General features: G+C 53.8%; 8 protein-coding genes across 8 annotated transcripts; 3 read left to right on the forward strand and 5 right to left on the reverse strand.

Moving 5' to 3' along the window:
- Nucleotides 1-936: 936 nt before the first annotated feature.
- Nucleotides 937-2,354, forward strand: DICSQDRAFT_131924 (uncharacterized protein). The gene is made up of 6 exons (XM_007360906.1): nt 937-1,304; nt 1,356-1,478; nt 1,531-1,720; nt 1,771-1,880; nt 2,084-2,250; nt 2,318-2,354. Exons 1-3 carry the CDS (start codon nt 957-959, stop codon nt 1,681-1,683), a joined length of 624 nt encoding a protein of 207 aa, XP_007360968.1. The 5' UTR covers nt 937-956; the 3' UTR covers nt 1,684-1,720; nt 1,771-1,880; nt 2,084-2,250; nt 2,318-2,354.
- A 1,427-nt stretch (nt 2,355-3,781) lies between these two features.
- DICSQDRAFT_143090 (alpha/beta-hydrolase) lies at nt 3,782-5,058 on the forward strand (the record flags this gene model as incomplete). Its single annotated transcript, XM_007360907.1, has 6 exons — nt 3,782-3,963; nt 4,025-4,150; nt 4,206-4,315; nt 4,381-4,469; nt 4,522-4,677; nt 4,729-5,058. The coding sequence occupies 6 exons, from the start codon at nt 3,782-3,784 to the stop codon at nt 5,056-5,058; spliced, it is 993 nt and encodes a 330-aa protein (XP_007360969.1).
- A 186-nt stretch (nt 5,059-5,244) lies between these two features.
- Nucleotides 5,245-5,662, reverse strand: DICSQDRAFT_165417 (uncharacterized protein; the record flags this gene model as incomplete). Its single annotated transcript, XM_007360908.1, has 2 exons — nt 5,245-5,520; nt 5,639-5,662. The coding sequence occupies 2 exons, from the start codon at nt 5,660-5,662 to the stop codon at nt 5,245-5,247; spliced, it is 300 nt and encodes a 99-aa protein (XP_007360970.1).
- A 62-nt stretch (nt 5,663-5,724) lies between these two features.
- DICSQDRAFT_151796 (P-loop containing nucleoside triphosphate hydrolase protein) lies at nt 5,725-10,755 on the forward strand. The gene is made up of 28 exons (XM_007360909.1): nt 5,725-5,944; nt 6,000-6,008; nt 6,146-6,240; nt 6,295-6,327; nt 6,388-6,708; nt 6,764-7,026; nt 7,090-7,256; nt 7,310-7,375; nt 7,436-7,550; nt 7,600-7,637; nt 7,716-7,762; nt 7,826-7,891; nt 7,948-8,000; nt 8,051-8,130; nt 8,185-8,370; nt 8,423-8,443; nt 8,504-8,596; nt 8,652-8,795; nt 8,846-9,126; nt 9,200-9,380; nt 9,439-9,465; nt 9,525-9,678; nt 9,733-9,759; nt 9,811-9,826; nt 9,882-10,136; nt 10,193-10,254; nt 10,318-10,386; nt 10,447-10,755. The coding sequence occupies exons 1-28, from the start codon at nt 5,798-5,800 to the stop codon at nt 10,650-10,652; spliced, it is 3,222 nt and encodes a 1,073-aa protein (XP_007360971.1). The 5' UTR covers nt 5,725-5,797; the 3' UTR covers nt 10,653-10,755.
- Nucleotides 10,733-14,019, reverse strand: DICSQDRAFT_49968 (other/SCY1 protein kinase; the record flags this gene model as incomplete). Its single annotated transcript, XM_007360910.1, has 13 exons — nt 10,733-11,316; nt 11,377-11,776; nt 11,834-11,983; nt 12,039-12,128; nt 12,181-12,227; nt 12,280-12,484; nt 12,536-12,774; nt 12,835-13,020; nt 13,076-13,208; nt 13,267-13,374; nt 13,429-13,559; nt 13,612-13,651; nt 13,702-14,019. 13 exons carry the CDS (start codon nt 14,017-14,019, stop codon nt 10,733-10,735), a joined length of 2,631 nt encoding a protein of 876 aa, XP_007360972.1.
- Nucleotides 14,020-14,291: 272 nt separating this feature from the next.
- DICSQDRAFT_97105 (uncharacterized protein) lies at nt 14,292-15,778 on the reverse strand (the record flags this gene model as incomplete). The annotated part of the gene is made up of 4 exons (XM_007360911.1): nt 15,739-15,778; nt 15,412-15,680; nt 14,478-15,358; nt 14,292-14,426 (listed from the first exon to the last, which is right to left on the reverse strand). Exons 2-4 carry the CDS (start codon nt 15,653-15,655, stop codon nt 14,292-14,294), a joined length of 1,260 nt encoding a protein of 419 aa, XP_007360973.1. The 5' UTR covers nt 15,656-15,680; nt 15,739-15,778.
- A 179-nt stretch (nt 15,779-15,957) lies between these two features.
- DICSQDRAFT_97103 (uncharacterized protein) lies at nt 15,958-17,521 on the reverse strand. Its single transcript, XM_007360912.1, has 4 exons — nt 17,507-17,521; nt 17,186-17,442; nt 16,203-17,129; nt 15,958-16,139 (listed from the first exon to the last, which is right to left on the reverse strand). The coding sequence occupies exons 2-4, from the start codon at nt 17,322-17,324 to the stop codon at nt 16,009-16,011; spliced, it is 1,197 nt and encodes a 398-aa protein (XP_007360974.1). The 5' UTR covers nt 17,325-17,442; nt 17,507-17,521; the 3' UTR covers nt 15,958-16,008.
- A 766-nt stretch (nt 17,522-18,287) lies between these two features.
- Nucleotides 18,288-20,172, reverse strand: DICSQDRAFT_97108 (uncharacterized protein). The gene is made up of 5 exons (XM_007360913.1): nt 19,864-20,172; nt 19,486-19,775; nt 19,228-19,414; nt 18,854-19,165; nt 18,288-18,784 (listed from the first exon to the last, which is right to left on the reverse strand). The coding sequence occupies exons 1-5, from the start codon at nt 20,155-20,157 to the stop codon at nt 18,593-18,595; spliced, it is 1,275 nt and encodes a 424-aa protein (XP_007360975.1). The 5' UTR covers nt 20,158-20,172; the 3' UTR covers nt 18,288-18,592.
- Between the last annotated feature and the right edge of the window lie 530 nt (nt 20,173-20,702).

Here is a 20,702-nt window from a genome sequence, read left to right on the forward strand (position 1 = left end):
GTTGACATGTTGCACACGCCGCTCATGGATGGTCATCCGGATACGACACCGCGCAAAAGGGCCAGAAGGAGGATTCTGTCGGCGTTCTGGCGCGATATCCTGGTGCACGGCTCCGCAGGCTAGCGGTCGGCCAGCTTTGCAACACCGCCTGTCCTTCGTCGGTGCATGGGAAGGGATGTATATTAAAGCGAGTCACAAGCCCAGGGAAGAGACCCCGGGAGGCATATTCACGGTAGCAGGTGCCCCCTACGAGTCGAGGAATTAGATGGATATCATGACCTCGATACAGGAAGGGTTACTCACCCGATACGTGTCCCGCACAAAAGGGATCGCCGCTCTGCACAATGACCCCGCAAACTCGACGAGTCCTCGCGCAGATGTGTCGGCAAGATATCCGTTTAGAAAGGCGGGACGGTCGGGCTGGCCAGTCGGGATATCTGGCTGTCTGGATGTTCGCCGTCATGTCGATCTACTTACATGATGCTATTCGCCGCTCATTCAACACCATCCGGAAATCCAGCCGCTGCGCTGTGTTGGCAGATCTGGTCTTTCGCCTTTGCACTTACCCCCGGCCGCGGCAACAATATAAGGCTGTGGGCTGTTTAATGGCTCAGTCCCATCCCAAAGATGTCCGCTCAGAACTTGTCGAGTAACTCACCGTGCACACCACTAGAGCCTACATTCGAGGTCGGTCCTAGCTAGCGATGATTTACCAACAACACCTCACCGCTGATCATCGTAGTTCATGGATCCCTCGGCCATTGTCCGCGAAGGCCACGAACTCATGGTCCGCCGTCAATTATTGTCCATGGGTCATCCAGAGCCCGTCTTGAGTGGAGAGTCCTCACTGAGGGACGCGCTACAAGAGGTAGAGAAGGTAAGAACACTCTATGCTTTGTAAAGATGGAGTATACTCACTTCACCAGGAGGAAGGGGCGAAAACACCCGAACATGCGATGACACACTTCCGTCCTAACACGCACACCGTAGCCGAAGAGCCCCAAGACCCATTTGACCAGGCGATGTCCCTGCCACAGAACCCCATCGTGCAACCTATGCTCGAGGTCAACACTGGAGTTGTGCCCACACACACGCAGCTTTCCTACGAAATTCTACCTGCTATCGACTATCCGCCGTCACAAAATTCTACAGCCGATAGCCCCGAGATCCGCTTCGTAACACACGATGGCGGCGAACTTCCGTTGCCATGGGCACTTGATAGTAGAGGTGACCGGCTTGTAGATGCAAGAATTTCTGCCCCGTTGCCTGAGGACGTCGCGGCCAAACTAAACCTCAGACTCCACGTGAGCATCCACTTCACCGTCTGTACTCATGATCACTTACGGGATGCATAGTATCCGGGCTGCTCGGAGGCGTACACCAGACAGATCATGTCTCGCAGATCCACGGCAGCCGGCGAGCCTATCTCTATGAAGGAACTCGCGAAGAAGATTGCCCGCGAGATGGGTGCATACATAGTAGGTCATATTGTCGGCTAATATCTTAAGTCTCTAAACACTGCCACTCCAGACACGCGAGAGAAACAGGGGGTGCCCTATGATGTTCAAGGGACGCCCAGTTGAGCTTGACGATCTCCTGCTTTGGAGACTCCGCAGGGTTAGCTCGGGCTCCTGGACGGCCGACTTCAAGATCGCGAGATTTGATTTCCCTCTAACTATGTGACCTGCTTCCTATAAATGCCTAGAACAACATTTCAAAGCTTGTATTGTATTGAGAGCACGACAATTAGCTTATTACAGTATGACACACCTTTCTCCTCGAGCCATGCAAGTCCCGCGGTGACTTGCATTGGGGTAGAAACATCCATCTCTCCTTCCATGCAGGCAAAAATGCACTGGTCGATATCCACGCTGATAACCCTGTTCTACGCATATCAGTGATGACATCTCTCCGCGTAGAGACTACAACGGCGGTTTCAACTCGAAGGGGGATCGGGCCATCATGGTTGAAACCCCCCTTTCCCTCTTCACGTGATGCCTTGCGTGCCTTGTCCGGAGTCGTCTGTGCCTCCTCCCCACTAAAACCGCCGTTGTAGGTTACTCGTAGTGGTACGAATACTCACACAGCTCTATTCATCCGACAAGAGCCTCACAATCGCCTGACGTCCTTCGTCCCGTTTGGCGAGAAGAGGCGTGCCGGGAAAGACAGTGTGTCATATCATAATCCATATGAATACGCTTGACGATAGATCTTAGCGGGATCAACATGCGCCAGGTCCGCGTCGGGTTACTTATTAATCATGCGCACGGGCGACCTATTAGCATCGAACCAGAGTGATATGCATTCTTGTACTTACTGAGATCGTGGCCTGGACAGCGAAGCAGAACTCGGCTAGGGAAACCATTCAGCGGAGGGTGTCTGGGTCGGGCAGAAGGAAGGACCTTTGAGGTGAGATTTCTTTCGTCTCAGGGCAATATATCTACACATGAGGCGTCTGAAGAGGAACAGCCTCTGGGAATGGCTGGCCTATCAGTGAACACAGCCGAACCGCAACGAGGCACCTTGACAGATGGCGAAGGCTTCGTCGTCCACAAAAGACACACGGGCGGTTCGGGCGTCCGTGGATTCGTCCATCTCATCGCCCCAGACCTCCAGTCTCAAGCCCCCTTGACTGAGAGCATCGTTCGGTTGCAATAGAAGTTGCATTGGAGGCAAGCTATCGGTTGCGCTGTATGGAGTCGACGGTCTGATTTTACTAGGAGCTGAGAGCTGGCCCAGAAGTTCGAGTGTCAATGTATGTGCTTTCTACCACATGCCTCATGCCGGTAAGTGGAACACGTCAAGAAAGCGCTTCCGCGTGATCATGTGGCCGCCTTGCAATGCTTCCATGTCAAGGATGGTACTGCCCGACTGCATTACAGCCAATAGCTCTCGTTGCTCCCCATTCCTCTACTCATGGCCACTCTCATCCTGCTCAGATGCATATCTGGTTGGGGGCAAATTTCCAGGCATGCTTTATACTCAGCTGTATCGACAGGACTCATATAACCGGATGGGTGGGACGAAGGGAGAATAAAGTCCAAGTGATATGGGCAAGACGAGTCTTGAAGACGAATCCTCACAAGACAAGCGGATAATGCGCTATCGTTTCCATCGTGATCGTCGCAGTCGCCAGTCAACACTTGTTCGAGAGAACTATTCGGAGGATTGGAGACTAAGCGAATGTCTACAGACCACCCACATAATATCCCGCGGACCAGGGGAAAGCCTCAGGCTGCCGACAGCGTCAGGAGTGATACCTCGGGAGAAGAGAATGAATGACAGGAAGGCAACGACGATTTGAGTCGCACCGCTGGGTGCTGCTGGCTGTACGCAACCTCGTCAACATTGAACTTGGTCACACAAACGCAGTGTTGTGTTTGGCATCAGCTGCACGTGGCCGAGATTGATGAGTCCCGCCTTTCCCCCTTTTCCGTCGTGTCGGCACCGATGCCCGTGATTCTCGGCGTCCATGTGGCTGTTGAGTATGACGCCGTCTGCGCAGTGCGCACTCCTTCACGACCGCACATCCGTAGTGAGCGAGTACTGTCGCCGAGTTGACGATCCACAACACTGTCCTCTGCTTGAGCCTCGCTGTACACAAGATTGCTAAGCAGGAATCGTTCCCCACTGTGTCTCTCGACCGGTTACCCGGGCATCTTTCCTGGACCTTGGTACCCACAAGCCACATTGATATCCGGCACGGCTGCATCCAGCTTTTCGCACACAACCTCCTCATACCGGCCGCCCATTGCAATATCGTGCCATGACTAGCGAAGTAATGCCTGCGGCATCCTCGGAGGACTTTGAGCTACCACCTACTATCTTCGACCCCACGACTTGCACGCGCAAGGGCCTTTGTCCCGTCACGCAGATTCGCAACCAGGCAGAGACTCTGGAGGGCCACTCGTTGTATTATGAGATACACGGGTCGGGTCCGGAGAAGGTCATCTTCATAATGGGGTGCGTCTATCTTCCGTTAGGTTCATGGAATGTAGGCGCGAGCCGAAAGTCGTCCTTGCAGGCTTAACTCTACCTCGGCTGGGTGGTTACCCCAGGTGGAATACTTCGGACGCCAGCCGGAATACTCTGTCATGGTGTTCGATAATAGAGGGGTGGGAAACAGCGGGGCACCTCGGGGACCATACACGTGTGTACCTTGGCCTTCCGTTCTATGCCCGGCCGCGCGCTGACGCATCAAACAGCACGAGCGGGATGGCAGAGGACGCGATCACGCTACTGAACTTCGTGGGATGGACTGAGAAGCACCAGGTTCATGTCGTCGGCGTGTCTCTTGGGGGAATGATTGCTCAAGGTGAGTTCTTCAGCTCACCAACGTATATGCCTATCCAAACATATGTCTATTTGCGCTGTCTACAGAGCTCGCCAGTAGAATCCCGGAGCGGATTGCGTCCCTGAGTTTGATCGTGACGAAGGCTGGGAGGCGTCACTGGGTGGACCTTCCCTCAGTGGGTGTCACTAAGCAACTAGCCATGGCACGTCTTCTTACGTCGTATCTAGTACACAGGATTGCGAAACCTCTTGCGGACGATGACTATCCGTGAACCAGAAAAACGCATCCCACATGTTTTAGACATGTTATTCCCCAGGGCTTGGCTGGACGCTAAGGATCCCTCAGATCCTCAAGGGCGGACGAATAGGGAGATCCAGGAAGAGGTCAGTAGCCTTTCACATTCCCCTCGGTCTTTCGTCCAACTTCCCCTCCAGGCATACAAGAAGCGCGTTGCGGTCACGCGCCCTCAACCTTTCCTAGGAGCTGTCTCGCAAATGGCAGCCGCAACGACCCACTACGTTTCGCCCGAGCGACTGCGGAAGATCTCCTCGACCATTCCGAAGGTGCTCATCGTGACAGGAGACACCGACCACCTGATCGACCCACGCAATAGCCATCATCTGAAGGAGGACATGCCAGAAGCCGAATTGATTGTGAAGGAGGGCGGAGCACATGGACTCGCGATGCAGTACAAGGATTGGTTCAACGAGGTCCTTGAGAGGACCTTCAAGGAAGGGCGGCAGCGCGCGTCCTCTTCGCAGTAGCCGTAGGGAGAATGAGGATAGGACAGAGTGCGCAGCGCTATTATACAGAGTATAGTCTATCGAGCATTGTGTAACATCAGAACGCCCGGAATCGTGTGCAGCTGATCAGAGTGTACATCCTAGGGGGTGATCAGTATTCTGCTACAGAGAGGAAAGATGATAACGCACCAAGTGCCCTGGGACATGTCAGTGCTCCTTGAGCATCGCAGCGAGCGTTTTCCTCGCGTCGCGCGGAAGACCCCTCAAGGCCGTCTTCGCCTTCAAAGCTTCTATCCTGATGTTTGGTGGATAGTCCGCGCCTGCCTCCTCCTTCCGCTTCAGGAGAACCTCAATGAGAGAAGGCCGAGGCACGTCAGAGCGGACAGGCTCTGGAATGGGTCGCAGGGCGGGGTCGACTTTGGAGCGCGGGACAACGCGAACGAGGCGTACGAGCGTAGGGCGCATCTTGATGATGGAAAAATCCTGTGAGACCGATGGCTAGTCAGACTCGGGCAACGAAGACAGAGACGGACGGAACAGCACACCAGCACGGTGAAGGTCGACGCGAAGGCAAGGATGGGCGCTCGCAAAGGCCCGTGACCTGAACGCGACTGTCGACGCGCATTCTAGCGCTTGTATTTCATCTTAGACGCGACCACAACGGCGGAGCTCGTCCACAGCTCTTGTCTGGCTACGAAATTACTGTTGCGCCCCTCACGCACTCAGCGTATGCGAAACAAAGAACTCTTGGAAGGTCACGATGTCGACAACGGGGCGTAAGCGGAAAGGTGCAACACCTCCAGAAGACTCCGGGGTGCCATCCAAGAAACCACGCGCGGCGAAGTCGGCGAAAGGAAAGAAGGGCACACAGCCTGATGCTCCTGTGTGGCCCGAATACTTCAACTCTGTGTGTAGGACTCTCCGGTCGCATCTGGATGTATCTGACTAGGGCGGTGCGGCAGCTCTTCAAGGTACGCGCGATATCTCATAGACATCGCTGTATGCGGCGGTCACAAGCTGAAACCGGCATACATCTACTCTAGATGTACAAGGTATGTGGCACTGTAATACTGTGCTCGATATCTGGATAGACGGGCTGCGTTGTCAGGCATTGAACACGGTTCTCGCCTTCTGTTCCTCACGGAAAAACTTTGCCATAACTTTTCCCGTCGTCCGGGCTTCCGTGGAGGCGATGTTGCACGAGTAGGGCTTCAGATATCTATCTTTAGGCAAATGCATTCACTCATCGCTTATTAGACCCCTGGAGCTGGCGAAGGTCGCCGAACTCAAGTACAGCCTTTTGTTCCTTGCCGCGTTTACAAGGGCACTCATCAATGAACCCTGAAATAGGGCGCTGCTTCCAGAGATCGTGAAGTTCGCATACACGCCACGCATTGAGCTGCGCATTCACAGTGACCACCAGCCTGGGTCCAGTCGCCGCGAAAGGTCCCCGGACTATTCGGCCTTTCGGACCGCCAGCGCGTCGAGCTCGCTGGTCAATGACGAAGACGAAGACGAGCATGTGCTCGTGCTGGATTTCATCGACAATTCCCGTGGAAAGAAACCCGGTGATACCGGGCTCGCGTATGCTTTACCACCAGCACTGACACCTGCAGCGACCAAAAAGCTTGTCGAGCGGCGCAACAACCGTTTCGTTCAGGCTGTCAACGAGTAAGGCGCCGAGTCATTCGATGGTGGTCTCCAGTGCTCAACGCCAGCGCCACAGGCTTCTGAAAGCTACCCCAGAGAGCGAAGACCCCGTCACGCTCCTGCAGTCTGCTGCTCGGGAGCACATACCTGTGCATCCTGGGCTCAAAGATTCAGCACCAGGAGCTAGCCAAGCTGATGTGAAGGTGAAGTATCGGCAAATCCCCGAACCTGAACATAGGCCATCCATTGAAGAAGTCATCGCCGACGTTGAACAGCAAGATTGGTACCAAGAGCAAATACAATACAGGCGAATATTTGAAGCGCGGCAGGGTCAGCTTGGTACGTCGCAAGATCCCCCGCGAGGCTCTATAGGCTTATGTACTGACATTTTTAAACTTTAAGCTACTCTGGAGCCGCCTCTCTCTGACACAATATCCCAGGCCCTGCGGGATTCTCGTAAAATCACGTCACTGTACACCCACCAGGTCTCTGCGATCAACGCCCTCGCTCGGCATAAGCATGTAATTGTCTCGACAAGCACAGCGTCCGGCAAGAGCGTCATATACCAAGTATGTGTTCAAATGGAGCATCACCTACCTATATGTCATTTGACGTTGTGAAGGTCCCCTTTCTGCAATTCCTCGAAGCAGACCCTGATTCCACAGCCATCTTCGTCTACCCTACAAAGGCAAGTAATCTGGCTCTCAGATTTATATCATCCTGATCCTGACATGTGATGTACCCATAGGCCTTGGCGCAAGACCAGCGCGCGGCTCTGGAGCAGCTGCTCTATTCTTGCCCAGGCCTCAACCATGTGAAGGTGTCAACGTACGATGGAGACACGCCGCAAGAGCTGCGCGCCGGTATGTCCTATTTTTGACCGTAGATACCACGCTCATAACGGCAATGAAGGGATCCGCGACACCAGTTCCGTTATTTTTACGAATTTCGTAAGTGTGTTCCCTAGAGGGACGCGTGTACGCTTATGGGTGTCGGTGTATGGGTACTCATGGGTCCGTGGGCTCTAGGACATGTTGCATGCTTCGATATTGCCGCACGAAGACCAGTGGAGAAGGTGATCGTGAATAGGAAGCCTCGGTTGGAAGATTGCGTTCTCAAGTTGGCTTTAATCTATCAGGTTCCTGAAGAATCTCAAGCTTGTTGCGATAGATGAACTGCATTATTATTCCGGTATTTTTGGAAGGTCAGGAGATAGTCTGAGTTAGGTCTCCGCTTGTGCCTTGACACAACCTTGGACAGTCACGTCGCACGAGTAATGCGCAGACTGAGGAGAGTATGCGCCGCCGTGGGGAGTGAGTCATGACATGTTTCAACAGAACTATAACTTACACTTTTTGGGTAGATCGTCGGGCACGCTTTGTGTCTTGCAGTGCGACAATTTCCAAACCCAGACAACACATGCAGAACATATCTGGAATAGAAGTGGGTTTAATGCGCTTAATCGACGCATGGGTGTCTAATGCAGTTTGCGGATAGGAATCTAAGATCGAAGCAGTGACAGAGGACGGGGCTCCTGCTGGCCGCAAGGACTTTTTAGTCTGGAATCCTCCCTTAAAGGACCCGATGGACCATTCTCTTGGACGGTTGCATTCTATGACTGAAGCTACTAGGCTTATGCGCTTCCTTATGGCAAGGGGCGTTCGTGTGATCCTATTCTGCAAGGTATTTCGTTCCCGCAGACGCCGATGGCTCCTTCCGCTCAACGGTGATTCAGATCAGAAAGTCCTGCGAACTTGTACGTCGTGCCAAATTCGATGTCTTATCAGAATAGCCACCGATCCGATACAAACAATAGGCCATGAAGACGCTCAGGCAGGAACTATCCGCGGATGGCCGCCACGACATCCTGGAAAGAGTCATGTCATACCGAGGAGGATATTCTCAGGAGGTGAGTCATATCACTCATATCGGAGCCGACTTCCTTCTCAACCACAATCTATCAGGACCGGCGCCGAATTGAACGAGAGGCGTTCTCTGGGAATCTACTAGGAATCGTAGCCACCAATGCCTTGGAACTGGGTGTCGATATCGGGGTGCTAGACGCGGTGATAATGCTTGGCTTTCCAATAGGCGGGCTCGCCAGTTTTGTGGGTTAATTCACATTCAGGGCCTTTTGCGAGCTGAGCAGTCTTCACAGCGGCAACAAACTGGGCGTGCTGGACGTCGTGCGCGCGATGCCCTTAGCATCCTCGTTGCCGATGCGCTCCCTGTAGATCAGCACTACGTCAACCATCCGGAAGAGCTCTTTGACCGCGCTACAGATGAGCTCATGATTGACCTCGAGAGCAAAATCATCCTTGAGGCACACCTTCAATGCGCGGCACATGAGATGCCGATCACAGCGGAAGACGAGGTGTATTTTGGCGGTAGTATGGTTGAAATTTGCGAAGCGAAGCTAACAAAGGACAAGGAAGGCTGGTCAGTACGCGATCCACAGAACTGCATCATGGTGTAGTAACATTTAACCTCATACTCACTCATTTGGCGGCAGGTACCACACGCACCCACGGTACCTCCCTTATCCTTCGAAACATGTTTCCATTCGTGGCGCAGAAGAGGAGAAGTATAGTGTTGTCGATGTTACTCGGATTGGCAAGCCTGGCGGTACAGCACACATTCTCGAGGAGATCGAGCTCTCACGCGCCCTCTTCGAGATTTACGAAGGAGCTGTGGTTCGTGACTTCGCTATTCCTAGCCTATAAGCGCATCTCACAAGACATGTTCGCATAGTTCATCCACCAAGGCCTTACCTTTCTGGTCCGAAAATCTCCGACTTCTTTCAGTTCGTTGTTGCTGACCTTGAGTGCTTGTGAAAGGTGCAAGAAGTTAGTCACGACTCGAAGATGGCGAAACTTGTGCGATCCGATGTGAACTGGATCACTGAGCCCAGAGACTTCACCAATGTCGATGCTATCCAGACAACTCGCATCAGAGAGATCAAAGGCTCTCCCCATAGAGCATTCTATGGCCGTGAGTAGTCCTTTTACTTCGCTCTTCGGTCAATATCCTAAATCATATGCACAGGCATAGAGCTTTTCACCCTTGTATACGGTAAGCGGATAGTCAAACTCTTAAGATAACCAGTCACTCACGACGTTCCAGGTTATTTCAAGCTACGGTAAGTATGTGTGTAGTGGGATCGTCGCGGTTAGGACCTCACTTTTCTCTTGAAGAAACAAGGCGATCATCGACGCAGTTGATTTAGACACTCCGGCATGGCAGCGCGAGACCACAGGACTATGGCTCGACGTCCCCAAGCCCGTACTCCAGATGATGTACGACCACGGCATCAACCCGGCGGAAGCTATCCATGCTGCTTGCCACGCGTTTCTGAACCGGTTCGCTCTCGCTGCGGATCTTAGAACAGAATGTAAGGTTCCAGAGAAGGAGTACAAAGCCTCCGCATCTCAGCGGAAACGACCCGCAAGGTTCGTTAATGTGTACCATTCGCCTGCGACACACGACGCTCAGTAACGTGATCCAGGCTCATCTTTTACGAGCCGTCTGGCAAAACTGGCGGAGTAGCTGTGAAGGCATTTGATCACGGTATGTAGTTGGCAAACGTGCTCAAGTCCAGTTCGCTCATCGATTGATGCGTGTATATTGTAGTGAACGACATTCTGCGTGATGCTCACGACCGAGTGGAAAGCTGCGATTGCGATGAAGGTTGCACAGCTTGTGGGTACCTCCTGCAAAGTCAACGAATATGCTTCGAGGCTGCCACTCACTGGCGGATAGGTGTTGTAAGCTCCTCCTGCAAAGAGGGCAACGTGGTCTCATCCAAGGTCGGAGCTCTCATCGTCCTCAAAGCTCTTCTTGGACAGCCGATCGATGTAGACCTGCTAGAGGAAGGGCTAGAGGAGAATCAAGCCATATACGACACGGTGGTGGAGGCAACCAGCGTTCGCTTGGCCGAAGGCGTGGAGGTAGAACGGTCCATGTAAGCTCATTCGTCTCGGACGCCAGGACTTATAGATTACTATACTGTGCCAATATTATACCCTGTATCACGCTAGATCATAAATTAGGCTAATGGGTCAAAATCCCCCCAGTCATCCTTCGACAACTGCTTCGTCGAAGAGCCCGTTGTCCCTGGCCACTGTGGTTGAGCAGGCTTAGACGGCGCTAGTACGCTGTTCATCGACATCTGTGAGGCGAAGAATGGAGGTGGTGGAGATGTTGATGTCGATGGTTGAGCAGGTGGCAGGGTAATGTTGTAATTCGGGCCCACAGGCGCAACGAATGATGGGGCTTGAGTTATCGTGCTGAAGCTGTTGGTTTGGGAACCAACACTGGCAGGCGTAAGGGTCGGGAATGATGGCTGCATAGGCTGCATGGACGAAGTCGTTGAAAACGGACTCGAAGCATTCGATGGAGATGAGGAGTTGAGGGGGAACGCCGAGTTGCTAAAAGACGAAGATGACACACGGGTAACTCCCAAGCCTGGGCTCGGGCGACCAAGAGGAGATCGTGCAGCGTGCGAGTTCAAAGAACTTTGGATCTTCGGCGATGAGGGCAGCGATTGTGTCTGCTGGTGCGTAGTGAACGTCGACGGCGTTCGCTGAGGTTGGGACGAGATCGGAGGAGATAATGGCGCCGGACTTGGGGCTGGGGTTGTCTGAAAAACAGAAATTAGGCTCAGCTCATTGGAAAAAATATCATGTCTACTTACCCCCGAGGTACTGGAAAAAATACTGCCCCAGACATCATCCTCCCAGTTCTTGGAACCATCTCCGGTGGAATCCGCCTTCACCGTGACTGCGGACGCACCGCTGTTCCCCACCAGGCTCTCGAAGTCGACGGCGCCACCAGTGGCGCCGGTGGACAGACTGGCACGCCCGTTCACGGCTGAGCGATCCTCTATCCGCTGAGAGTCGCGTAGATACTGGTCATGCTCCTTCTCCACCCGATCTCCCAACTTCTTGATGACATCCATGAACCGCTTGAATTGCGAGACGGTCAACAGGGGGCCCATGGACATTGCCCAGAGTTGGGGGAGCACAAGTGTAGCGACCGCTTCTCTGTCGACTTTGAGACCCATGGCTTCTTGAACGGCAAGGGTGGCCATCTATGTAGCATTAGTCCATAGTCGATAAGCCTTCTCCGTGTGAGATATACGACGTACGGTAACAGCGGGCTCCTTCGTCCGAATCCTCGATAGCAACGGGACCAGCTTTTGCGTCAGACTCGACTGGTCAAGGGTTTTCACCATATGGAGGAATGTCTCCAACGTGGCGACTTTGACAGACAAGATGCGCGTCTTGGTGAACACGAGCTATACATGGAGCTGAGTCTCTTGTCGAATGCAGTGTGTTGCGAAGTACACTTACCGCGACCCTCGGGAAGAGTACTCCCTGTACCTCAGCGTAGTCGATCGTCTCGCAGAGGTTAGGAACCGCTTTCAGCGCGCGTTCTTGGACCTGTAGAGATGTCAACGACGACTACTTCCCAGGGGAGTATCGCTAGACTCACAATGGCATGCTCACTGTCAAGAGCGTTGTAAACAAGAGGAAGGACGTCTGCGAGGTAAACATGAGCGGTAACTGAGACGCACAGCACTATAATACGCACGTTCTCGGAAGACAGGTTTTTCAGTCTTGTCTTGGAGCATTTGCAAGTTATCCAACAAAGTTAGCATATTTTGTGGTGGTTCCTTGATCGCGAAGAGCGGCTTCAGACTCGGCAACACGAGAGCAGCGAATTGGCTTGATGAGAGGATCTGCGAGATAGCAAAGATGTTGGGTAGGATGTAGGGTAGCAAGTGGGTATCTTTCATCTAGGAAAGCTGCATCAGTGCTGAACACGTCCTGATAGCGGTCATACGCACCTCTTCAAGGAGAGACGGCAGTATCTTCCGCGTCCGAAGTCCTTCAGAGAACCTATCCAAGACACTGGTCAGGCCTTTCATGAAGGATATTTTCTCTTCTCGGGTTTTGGCAGCGAAGTTAGACCGGTCGAGGAAGTTGAGCGTCGAAACAGGCAATGATGAGAAGAAGGGGTGGAGCGGCAGGTCGTTGGGACTCGGTCGACTATGAGGTTGTCGCGAGATTAGGGCATTTAATAGCGCTGCAGATCAAGCTAGTCAGAACACTACGACCGCCTTACTATATGAGCTATGGGCAGTACCTCGTAGGTCTTGTTCAAGTCTTTCCGTACCGGTCAGGGGCTTCCCCGCATTCGCGCGTAGCGAAGATAGGCTACCGTGATTCTTGAATGGTGGGTTCCCCTTGCAGTGAACAGCATAAATCAAGCAACCTAGAGAGTACATGTCGGAGGCAGGGTCCAAGACCTCGTCCAGAGCGTATTCAGGCGCTGCCGCGGGTGTGAGCGTTCTGACAGGAGACAATTGAGGCGACCTGAAACGTACCGATGTAGTCGAAAGATCGTTGTGTGTATGAGGAAGCCCGCCCGTCGTACGTGGGGAACTCCCATCGCGTTGGACCACCCTCGGGTCTTGATAGAGGGATTGTAAGTCCCAGTCCAGACAGCTTCCAATCACCCTAGATTGCTCAAGTTAAGTCTTGACTTCATTTTGGCAACCTGCTAGGAAGCACTAACCGCGCTATTGATCACAATGCTCTCAGGGTTGACGTTCGAGTGGATCAGACGCGCAGATGTGTGCATGAAGGAGAGACCTTTGCATAGCTGGAGGATACCCTTCTGGATCTACGCAGAAACTTTTGAATGCCCGATCATATAACACAGCACAAGTGGACTTACCTCGACCTCATCCAACTCCACTAGAGGTGTATATTGAAAGGAACCAGGTATTGACAGGTGCAACGAAGAAAGTACGGGCTCCGTAGCGAAGATAAGCTCGTTCCGAGTCTCTTCAAGTGGTTCCACCATCTCTTGATTCCCCTGTCAGAGTTGTTGCATGCACACACAGTGCATACGCCTTACCTAAAATCGACGGATGCCGCAGCCTACTCAGAGCCGAGGCCTGGCGATCGCGTTTGACGTTGGATGCGCAGGACTAGAGCTCGTACGCACCTCGGCCTTCAAAACCTCTATCGTCCTCTCCCTCGACGCTGGCCCCATGCGTTCCATCTCCTGGCTCCGTTTGTCCGTGCTCCATACAGAGACGCGCTTGTTGGTGACCTTGTGTGTTGCAGGCTGCACGCGCCATGGCCCCACATTAAACGGTGGCGGTTGTGCAGCTGCAGGGAGAGAGGCTGTGGATGAGCTTGCTGGCGCAGGTGATGCTGTCCGACTTCCACCAAGACCAGCCCCCGAGGATGACGAGGAACCGATGTTATAGTTCTGAGAGATATTCGTCCGCGCAAAGAACGATGTTGCCGCCGCGAGCATGATAGATATATTTCGTGCAGACTCTTAGGAGGCCCGAAGGTTGTAGCAAGGGGCACAGATGTCGAGCAGGAGGGCTATATACCGGCCAGGTGGCCTGCGAAGGGAGTATGCACGAGCGCGGCTCAGTCGTTACCGGTCGTTAGTGCAAGACGCGGTTTCGGCTAAGCGAGCCAATATTTGCCTTGGGCGTCTCTGACGGTATTGCACAACGTTCATCGCAGTCACTCGCACAAGTCGATGTTGAGCGCTACTAATTCCGCGAACATCTCAACTTAGTGACTCTCACAAAGACCTCGGAGGTAAGGTATGATAATCCGTCTAGCAGGACTCAACGCTGGCGGCGTTATGACCTTCCCTCCCATGCCTCGACGTAGCCACGAGTCCGCTGTTGGCGAGTGAGCGAGGTACTTCAAAACACTGAGAAGGTCACACTCACTGCAAACCTGTCCCAGCACTACTACAAAGACAACGACCATGACTACCCCAAGCGTTCCGTTCACCCTCCGTCCTGTTTGCTTCTTGTAGAATTTCTCCGCAAGAATGCCGAACGGCTGCGCGAAGAAGAATAGGGTGACCCAGGGGTCGATCGGCTCGCCAGCCACGTATAGGCCGATCTCGTGGAACAACCCGGAGGCAAGGAATGTACCAAACAGCATCCCCAGGTCTCCCGCGACCCACCATCCAGGATAACCCCCGTATACGAGGAACGTTTGTCGCAATGCCTGGTGCCACCGCTTTGACCAGAATTCGTGCAGGGAGCTCGAGAACCAAGGTTCGTCGTGGAATGGAGGCCATAAAGAGGGAGATTGCTGGAAGACACCGACGCCAACCAGCGAAGCGATGTCGTACCACATCTCTATCCCAAGGATGATAACGAACCCAGCGAGGACGTGTAGCGCTGTAGCAACGATATAGCGCAGCACAGGCGATAAAGCGGGCAAGTACAATGATCCAGTTGTCGCGGTTATGCCGGGTAGCGTGTCGAGGAAGGAGTCGATAAGATCGACAAAGAGGTATGCTCGCATGACAGAAATCAGCGTCGACTTCAAGTATGAGCTCCGTTCTGAGGGGCGACGAGCTTTTGGCACGTGTAGTCCGTACGCATACTGCCAACCAATGCCGCGAGCAAGGACGCCAACCTCGAAGGCATCTGAGATACATGCCAGGACAATCACTCTTGATTCAGGCGTCTGTGGAACTATGCCGTTTCCACTCCCATACGGTTGTTGGTAAGTTTCATTTGGGAGTGGTGCATGACGGATTTCCCCGATCCTGAGGAGGCCCTCGGGACGTGAGGCGAAAGTAATTGCTTGGGCCGTGGCTGCCAGAGCGAGCAGCCCTACAGGGAGTGAGCTGCGACTACTTCGACGACTGCCTTTTTCCGAGACATACCTCTGAGCCAATTGTACCAACCGAATCTGGGGTCCTCGATGCGATACCGCAGAGTGCACCAGAACATGAAATACACGAAGATGGGCAGGAATAGCAGGCGAACTATATGGGTATGAGGTCTCCTCGTTAGGTACGCCATGAAAAGGTAGGCTATAAGCCAAGCGTGAGCATATGGTATGTTAGACCACGTCAAGGGCTCGTATGTCCCGTGTAAGTCTTTGAGCCCTGGCCGAAGAGTCTGCATGATAGCGACGTGCTCAAATTGTGACCTGTATGATGGCAGGTCATCAGCCTTCGCAGAGACAGGTAGAAACGAAGACATTAAACCTGCTTGACCCCTGAGGCCATCCTGTACGCAGAAAGTCCGAGCTCGACGGACCACATGGAGACTCGAGTTAAAGATCACGCTTATTCGATTAGGTAAGTGAGGTCGTAGCGCGCCAGCGGCTACTAACACAGATACTTACGTGCCATGACATTGAAGGGATGCAAAGCTATTATTCTAATCAATACGATTATACGCAAGTATGCAAAGCTAGTTGTGTGTTTCATGTATGTGAAACCCCCTTGCGACACTCAGGCATATGTTCAGATAGTCTAGGACACTAGTACTGGTGTATATAGATGTGCCAAGCCCCTGAGAGTGGGCAAAATTATCTGTCTCCCTATACTCAAGGACTCTGGCACAGCGAGGGCCCCTGCAATGCCTCTATTGAACCAAGAATCGGCTGAATACACAACTTGGTCAGTACCCCCAGTGGCAAAGCGCGCGCTGACGTGCAACAACTCACTGCACATCTGGCCGAAGCCAAGAACGAATAGGACGGCCCACGCGAAACCAAGTATGCCACTAACTCTCCTTCCAGTGAGCATCCCGAAGCCTCTCTCCATCGTGATGCCCACAGCCTGTAGAAGGAAGAACACGAACACCCGGCGGTCCATGGCGACGCCTGTAGTCGCGATACCGATCTCATGGAATAGAGCGGAAGCGAGGAAGGTCCCGAATACCATTCCGACGTTGCCTGCGAGCCATTGTCCTGGGAATCCACCGTAGGTTAGGAATATGTACCGAAGTGATTGATGCCATCCCTTGGACCAGAATTCGTGTAGCGACTGGGCAGCCCAGACGTCACCAGCAATTGGCGGCCAGTCGTCGGGCTTCGACCCGCAGAATAACGCGCCAATGAGCGAGAAAATGTCGTATACGCAAGACACCCCAGCGGCGATGAACAGCCCGTGCCCAAGGTGGAGGAACGTCGAACACGCATACCGCTGGAAGAACGGAAGTTGGGAGAGGAAGATCGTGCCCCCCGTCGAGGACACACCCGGTGTGAGCTTCTCGATGGTTTCCCATATGTCGATATAGAGCATATTCCTAGCGAACCTCCAGAGCGTTGCTCTAATGAAGGCGTCGCGTTCCGAGGGTCGCTCACCCGAGGGGATGTATAACGACTGCCCGAAGTCCCAACCGACGCCGCGCATCGCTAGTCCAACCTCGAGGGCGTCGTACAGGGCGCGAGGGAGGAAGTTTCCGACTATACCGCAATCCTCGCGGTCCGCTAGTGGTTCTTCTTTGCCTGGGATAGTTCGTCGGCGCTGTGTCGTGTTCTGCTCTGGGTCGGAGATCGCGGGGAGCTCCTTCTCGCCTACTTTGAATCGTCCCTCTCTTACGAGAGCGAAGTCGATAGATTTAGCGATGACAACGAGGCCCACTAAGCCTGTGAACCACTGGTCAGGATTTTCGGAGATCCCGGTGAACAACGTCAGACATTACCTCGATCCCACTCGAACCACTTGAAGCGAATATCCTTCCACTGGTAGCGGAACGTACATCGGACCGTCATAGCAATCACGGTCGGCAGTAGTAGCACTCGCATCAAGCGCGTATCCCGTCGTCGGACAAGATATGCCATGAATAAGTACGGCACAAGAAATAAGATCGCCTGTGGAGCGGTCTGCCATGTCAACCCCTCTCGGTCTTCTGTCCGAGGTACAAATTCTCGGAATGCGAGAACGGCGGCATGACAGACTCTAAGGATAGCTCAAATGTCAGCCCTATGCGCTAACGCAGAAGAAGCGAAGAACGTGGCTCAACTGGTCTAGGACTCCCTGGCTAGTCATATGTAAGGCACGTTGGTGATGAGAATGTAGGAGGAAGGCGAGATTAACATAAGCGACGTCCCTCAGGCCGCTCGTGCCACGTACCAGTGCGCTGCGGACAAACGTTCAAAACACCGCTCAGCGACGTCTCCGGCGGCTGCTGAACATTCGGAGGCACGCTGCATATGCATGCTTGATTTCTGGGCTGGCGACACTTTCGAGCATCGATCTCGTTGGCAGCAAGGAAAAGTCAAAAGTAGCCGATTTGGCGGGATCGTTCAAATTGCGTAAATGCTACTTAAACCCTCGGCCCCGGCCTCGGCCCTCTGCCGATTGTGGTGGCGATGACTTTGATGCCAGTACTTAAAGTGTAGGCGCATTCGAGAATTCCCTACATATGCACATGTCTCGCGAGCATCGACGGGGCGCCGCAGCCTGAGACATTTCGCAATATGCGTCATCGATTGTTGACCACTGGCAACGCCCATTGTTTGGAGACTTCGCGGTAGGCGATTTTGCAATTGCTCGGCGCGCAGCATGCACCAGCTTGCGCCATTTCCAAGAAACTAGTACGATATTCAGAAGGGCGGAGCAATCTGATGTCGAATCGGCTGCGGACGAAGCGTCTGAGACACCGGCGTTAGTGCGAACGACATAGAAGCACGGTTGGACGTGCAGTCTAGAATCAGAAGTGACATTATACAGCTTTACAGTGCGAGGAATGTTGGAATCCCAAACTGTAGTGTTACAACACCCTAAGAAAGACAGTGATGGATGGCAGCGGAGGCGGACGGAGTGGCAGTCGAGATTCGTGTAAGGGGGCAGGGCAGTGAAAAGTCAAGGAATGGTAGAGTCGCAGAGCCGTGGTAAGACCCAGGAGAACGGGGAACTCAGTGTGAGGGTAGAATCGTGATGTGCGAGAGTAGCATGGAGGAGCCGATCATGAAGCGTCGTCAGGCAGATAAATTAGAAGGAAGAGCTATCTATGGCGAGCCTCCGGTTTCCGCGTAATGTCCCCATACTGGAAAGAAATCCCGGAGAGAAGTGGAAAGAAGACTAAGGAGGAAGAGGAGACGGCGAGTTATATGTCCGCGCGTAGATACCGATGGACGTCGTTGAGACCTAACGCCGGGAAGGGGATCCCACCAAGGATTAGCGACTCGCTTTGAAGCGTCCCATACTGGTCTGTAGTGAGCATGATCGGTATCTCGTGTCTGTAGACGGGGAAATCCTTGAGATGCTCTGGCGGTAGGATGATCAACCGAATGGCATGCTGCGTGAGGATGAATTAGAATAGATATACACGACATCTCGGAGACCAAGGCCAACGATGGACACGAACCTCAACCGCCACAGCATCTTTCACCCGCCACGAGGTCTCCCGCCCCGATTCACCTGCTTGCACCTCGAGCCGAAGGTAGGCGATGCCTTCCTGCGACTCATCCGCGAGGTAGAGGTCCGCACGCGAGAGGCATTGCTCGCGTATACTGATCTGCGCACCTAAAGATATCCACGTTTTCTGCCGCTTGACCAGCGATAAGTGGGCATTATGCGACAGCAGCCTAGCTAGCGCCGGGGAGCGAGGACTCTCGATCTTCAATAGAATGGCTATCGTGTCACCAGACGCGAAACATTTTGTTGCGGCCATCGTGAGCTGGGCGACATTGTGGGTGTCATATCTTGGACAGCGAGCAGTGTCAGACAGGCGGGACATACCGAGATCCGTGGCAAGTCTTCCCGCCGGTGTGCGTTGGGATCCTGACGAGGGAGCCAGGTTGGCTTCAGCGTGACATTGGACATGCGCTCCGAGTTCAGCACCGCATCAGTGTGAGCCCAGGGCAGCTCGTCCACCGGCGGCGTCTCCGGACGGGACTTGGGCAGGTACAGCAGTGGTACGACCAGCCTAAATGAGCATAGCAACCCGTGGGTCAACGCAGCTGCCCCTTCACAACAGCGACAGAGAGAGCTGCGTACTTCTCGTGCCGCCTCATGCCCTTGCGAGAGATGTCGACTCGGAAGGAGTAGTGTATCTCGGTCGAGATCCCGGGCTGGTAGACCGTATACGACGGCGGGAGGGGGTCGTGCTGCCCATCGAGATACGTCGGGAATTGTATCGCGAACGGGAACTCGCCCTTGAGCGTCGCGCTCTGCTTTGCGGGTGCGGTGAATACCACCTGTTTCTTTTTGAGTATCACTACTCTGCTGACGCCTGGGACGGCGACAGTAGCGTGCTGGCTCGCCGAAGTGTTGATCGCCCCTTGAAGCTATAGATAGCATCGCATGAGATGTAATGTACGACGGCACCGATAGATGAGTACTGAGGCCCAGCAGCTCACGGCTCGCGATACTCACTGATACAGATAGCTCAACGACGTGCGAACATGACTTGCAAAAGTTGATAACGCCGTCGATCGTCCCTCCGAGGCCGTATGCGGGGAGGGCCAGCCCCCAGTGCGGAGGATGTAGACGGACCTCGAGGTGATCAGTTTTGTATATGTGCTTCTGTTCCTGGACGGCAGGAGCAAGCCCTGTGGGATGGCGTTCGGTCTGGAGCACGCGCTCAGAGACGGATGGACGCTCAGAGTACAGTGGCGCGGGACTGGCAGGAGATGTCAGGGCATATGAAGGAGGCAGCTCGACGTCCATGGTAATCGACAAAGACGGGACGGACGCGCAGACGCATGGGAAGCCGGCCTGGCAGGTTATGAGGCCGGGATGATCGCGGGCGTGGTCAAGGCTCTTGGGAGCAAGACGTGATGGACAAGAACATGCTGGGATTGCGCCTTGTGGTATTATAGCCGCCGCATGATGGACGCGCTATCTGCAGCGTCCTCGCCGGAGAGCTCAAAGACCGCATTCTCAGACGTAATTCCATGCGTAAATGACTCGACTCCTGCGCTCCCAGTGCTGACAAAGCCAGAGACAGACTGAAGCCATCATATGTACCCGAAGGCCGATATGCACCATCCTTGGCGTCGCTCGCTGCGGGCGGCCACCCCTATGACAAACCAAGGTACACTCTCCCTGCCCCGTCCTCATTGGCCCAACCAGCCCCCCATGATGCGTCCAATATGCTCTGGCCTTCCTTCAGCGCGCAGCCGTCTCTCGCAAGAACAGGGTAATAGCGCCCCATGCCTTAGTAATCGAATAACGAACCATACAACGTGCATACAAGTACATCCCAGCGAGGA

The sequence above is a fragment of the Dichomitus squalens genome, assembly GCF_000275845.1.
Source record: "Dichomitus squalens LYAD-421 SS1 unplaced genomic scaffold DICSQscaffold_2, whole genome shotgun sequence".
Lineage (NCBI taxonomy): Eukaryota > Fungi > Basidiomycota > Agaricomycetes > Polyporales > Polyporaceae > Dichomitus > Dichomitus squalens.

What these genes read in the sequence shown, in the direction of transcription:
- DICSQDRAFT_97103 (XM_007360912.1), bottom strand. Translation starts at nt 17,324, where the DNA reads ATGGCATATCTTGTCCGACGACGGGATACGCGCTTGATGCGAGTGCTA. An exon ending in GTGGTTCGAGTGGGATCGAG is followed by an intron (nt 17,130 to 17,185) that starts GTAATGTCTGAC and finishes AGTGGTTCACAG; the next exon opens with GCTTAGTGGGCCTCGTTGTC. An exon ending in TGGCTTCGGCCAGATGTGCA is followed by an intron (nt 16,140 to 16,202) that starts GTGAGTTGTTGC and finishes TTGTGTATTCAG; the next exon opens with CCGATTCTTGGTTCAATAGA.
- DICSQDRAFT_131924 (XM_007360906.1), top strand. Translation starts at nt 957, where the DNA reads ATGACACACTTCCGTCCTAACACGCACACCGTAGCCGAAGAGCCCCAA. An exon ending in AACTAAACCTCAGACTCCAC is followed by an intron (nt 1,305 to 1,355) that starts GTGAGCATCCAC and finishes CGGGATGCATAG; the next exon opens with TATCCGGGCTGCTCGGAGGC. An exon ending in GCGAGATGGGTGCATACATA is followed by an intron (nt 1,479 to 1,530) that starts GTAGGTCATATT and finishes CTGCCACTCCAG; the next exon opens with ACACGCGAGAGAAACAGGGG.
- DICSQDRAFT_97108 (XM_007360913.1), bottom strand. Translation starts at nt 20,157, where the DNA reads ATGGACGTCGAGCTGCCTCCTTCATATGCCCTGACATCTCCTGCCAGT. An exon ending in TCGTTGAGCTATCTGTATCA is followed by an intron (nt 19,776 to 19,863) that starts GTGAGTATCGCG and finishes TGCTATCTATAG; the next exon opens with CTTCAAGGGGCGATCAACAC. An exon ending in AAGATGCTGTGGCGGTTGAG is followed by an intron (nt 18,785 to 18,853) that starts GTTCGTGTCCAT and finishes ATCCTCACGCAG; the next exon opens with CATGCCATTCGGTTGATCAT.
- DICSQDRAFT_151796 (XM_007360909.1), top strand. Translation starts at nt 5,798, where the DNA reads ATGTCGACAACGGGGCGTAAGCGGAAAGGTGCAACACCTCCAGAAGAC. An exon ending in GTGTGATCCTATTCTGCAAG is followed by an intron (nt 8,371 to 8,422) that starts GTATTTCGTTCC and finishes ACGGTGATTCAG; the next exon opens with ATCAGAAAGTCCTGCGAACT. An exon ending in GAGGAGGATATTCTCAGGAG is followed by an intron (nt 8,597 to 8,651) that starts GTGAGTCATATC and finishes ACAATCTATCAG; the next exon opens with GACCGGCGCCGAATTGAACG.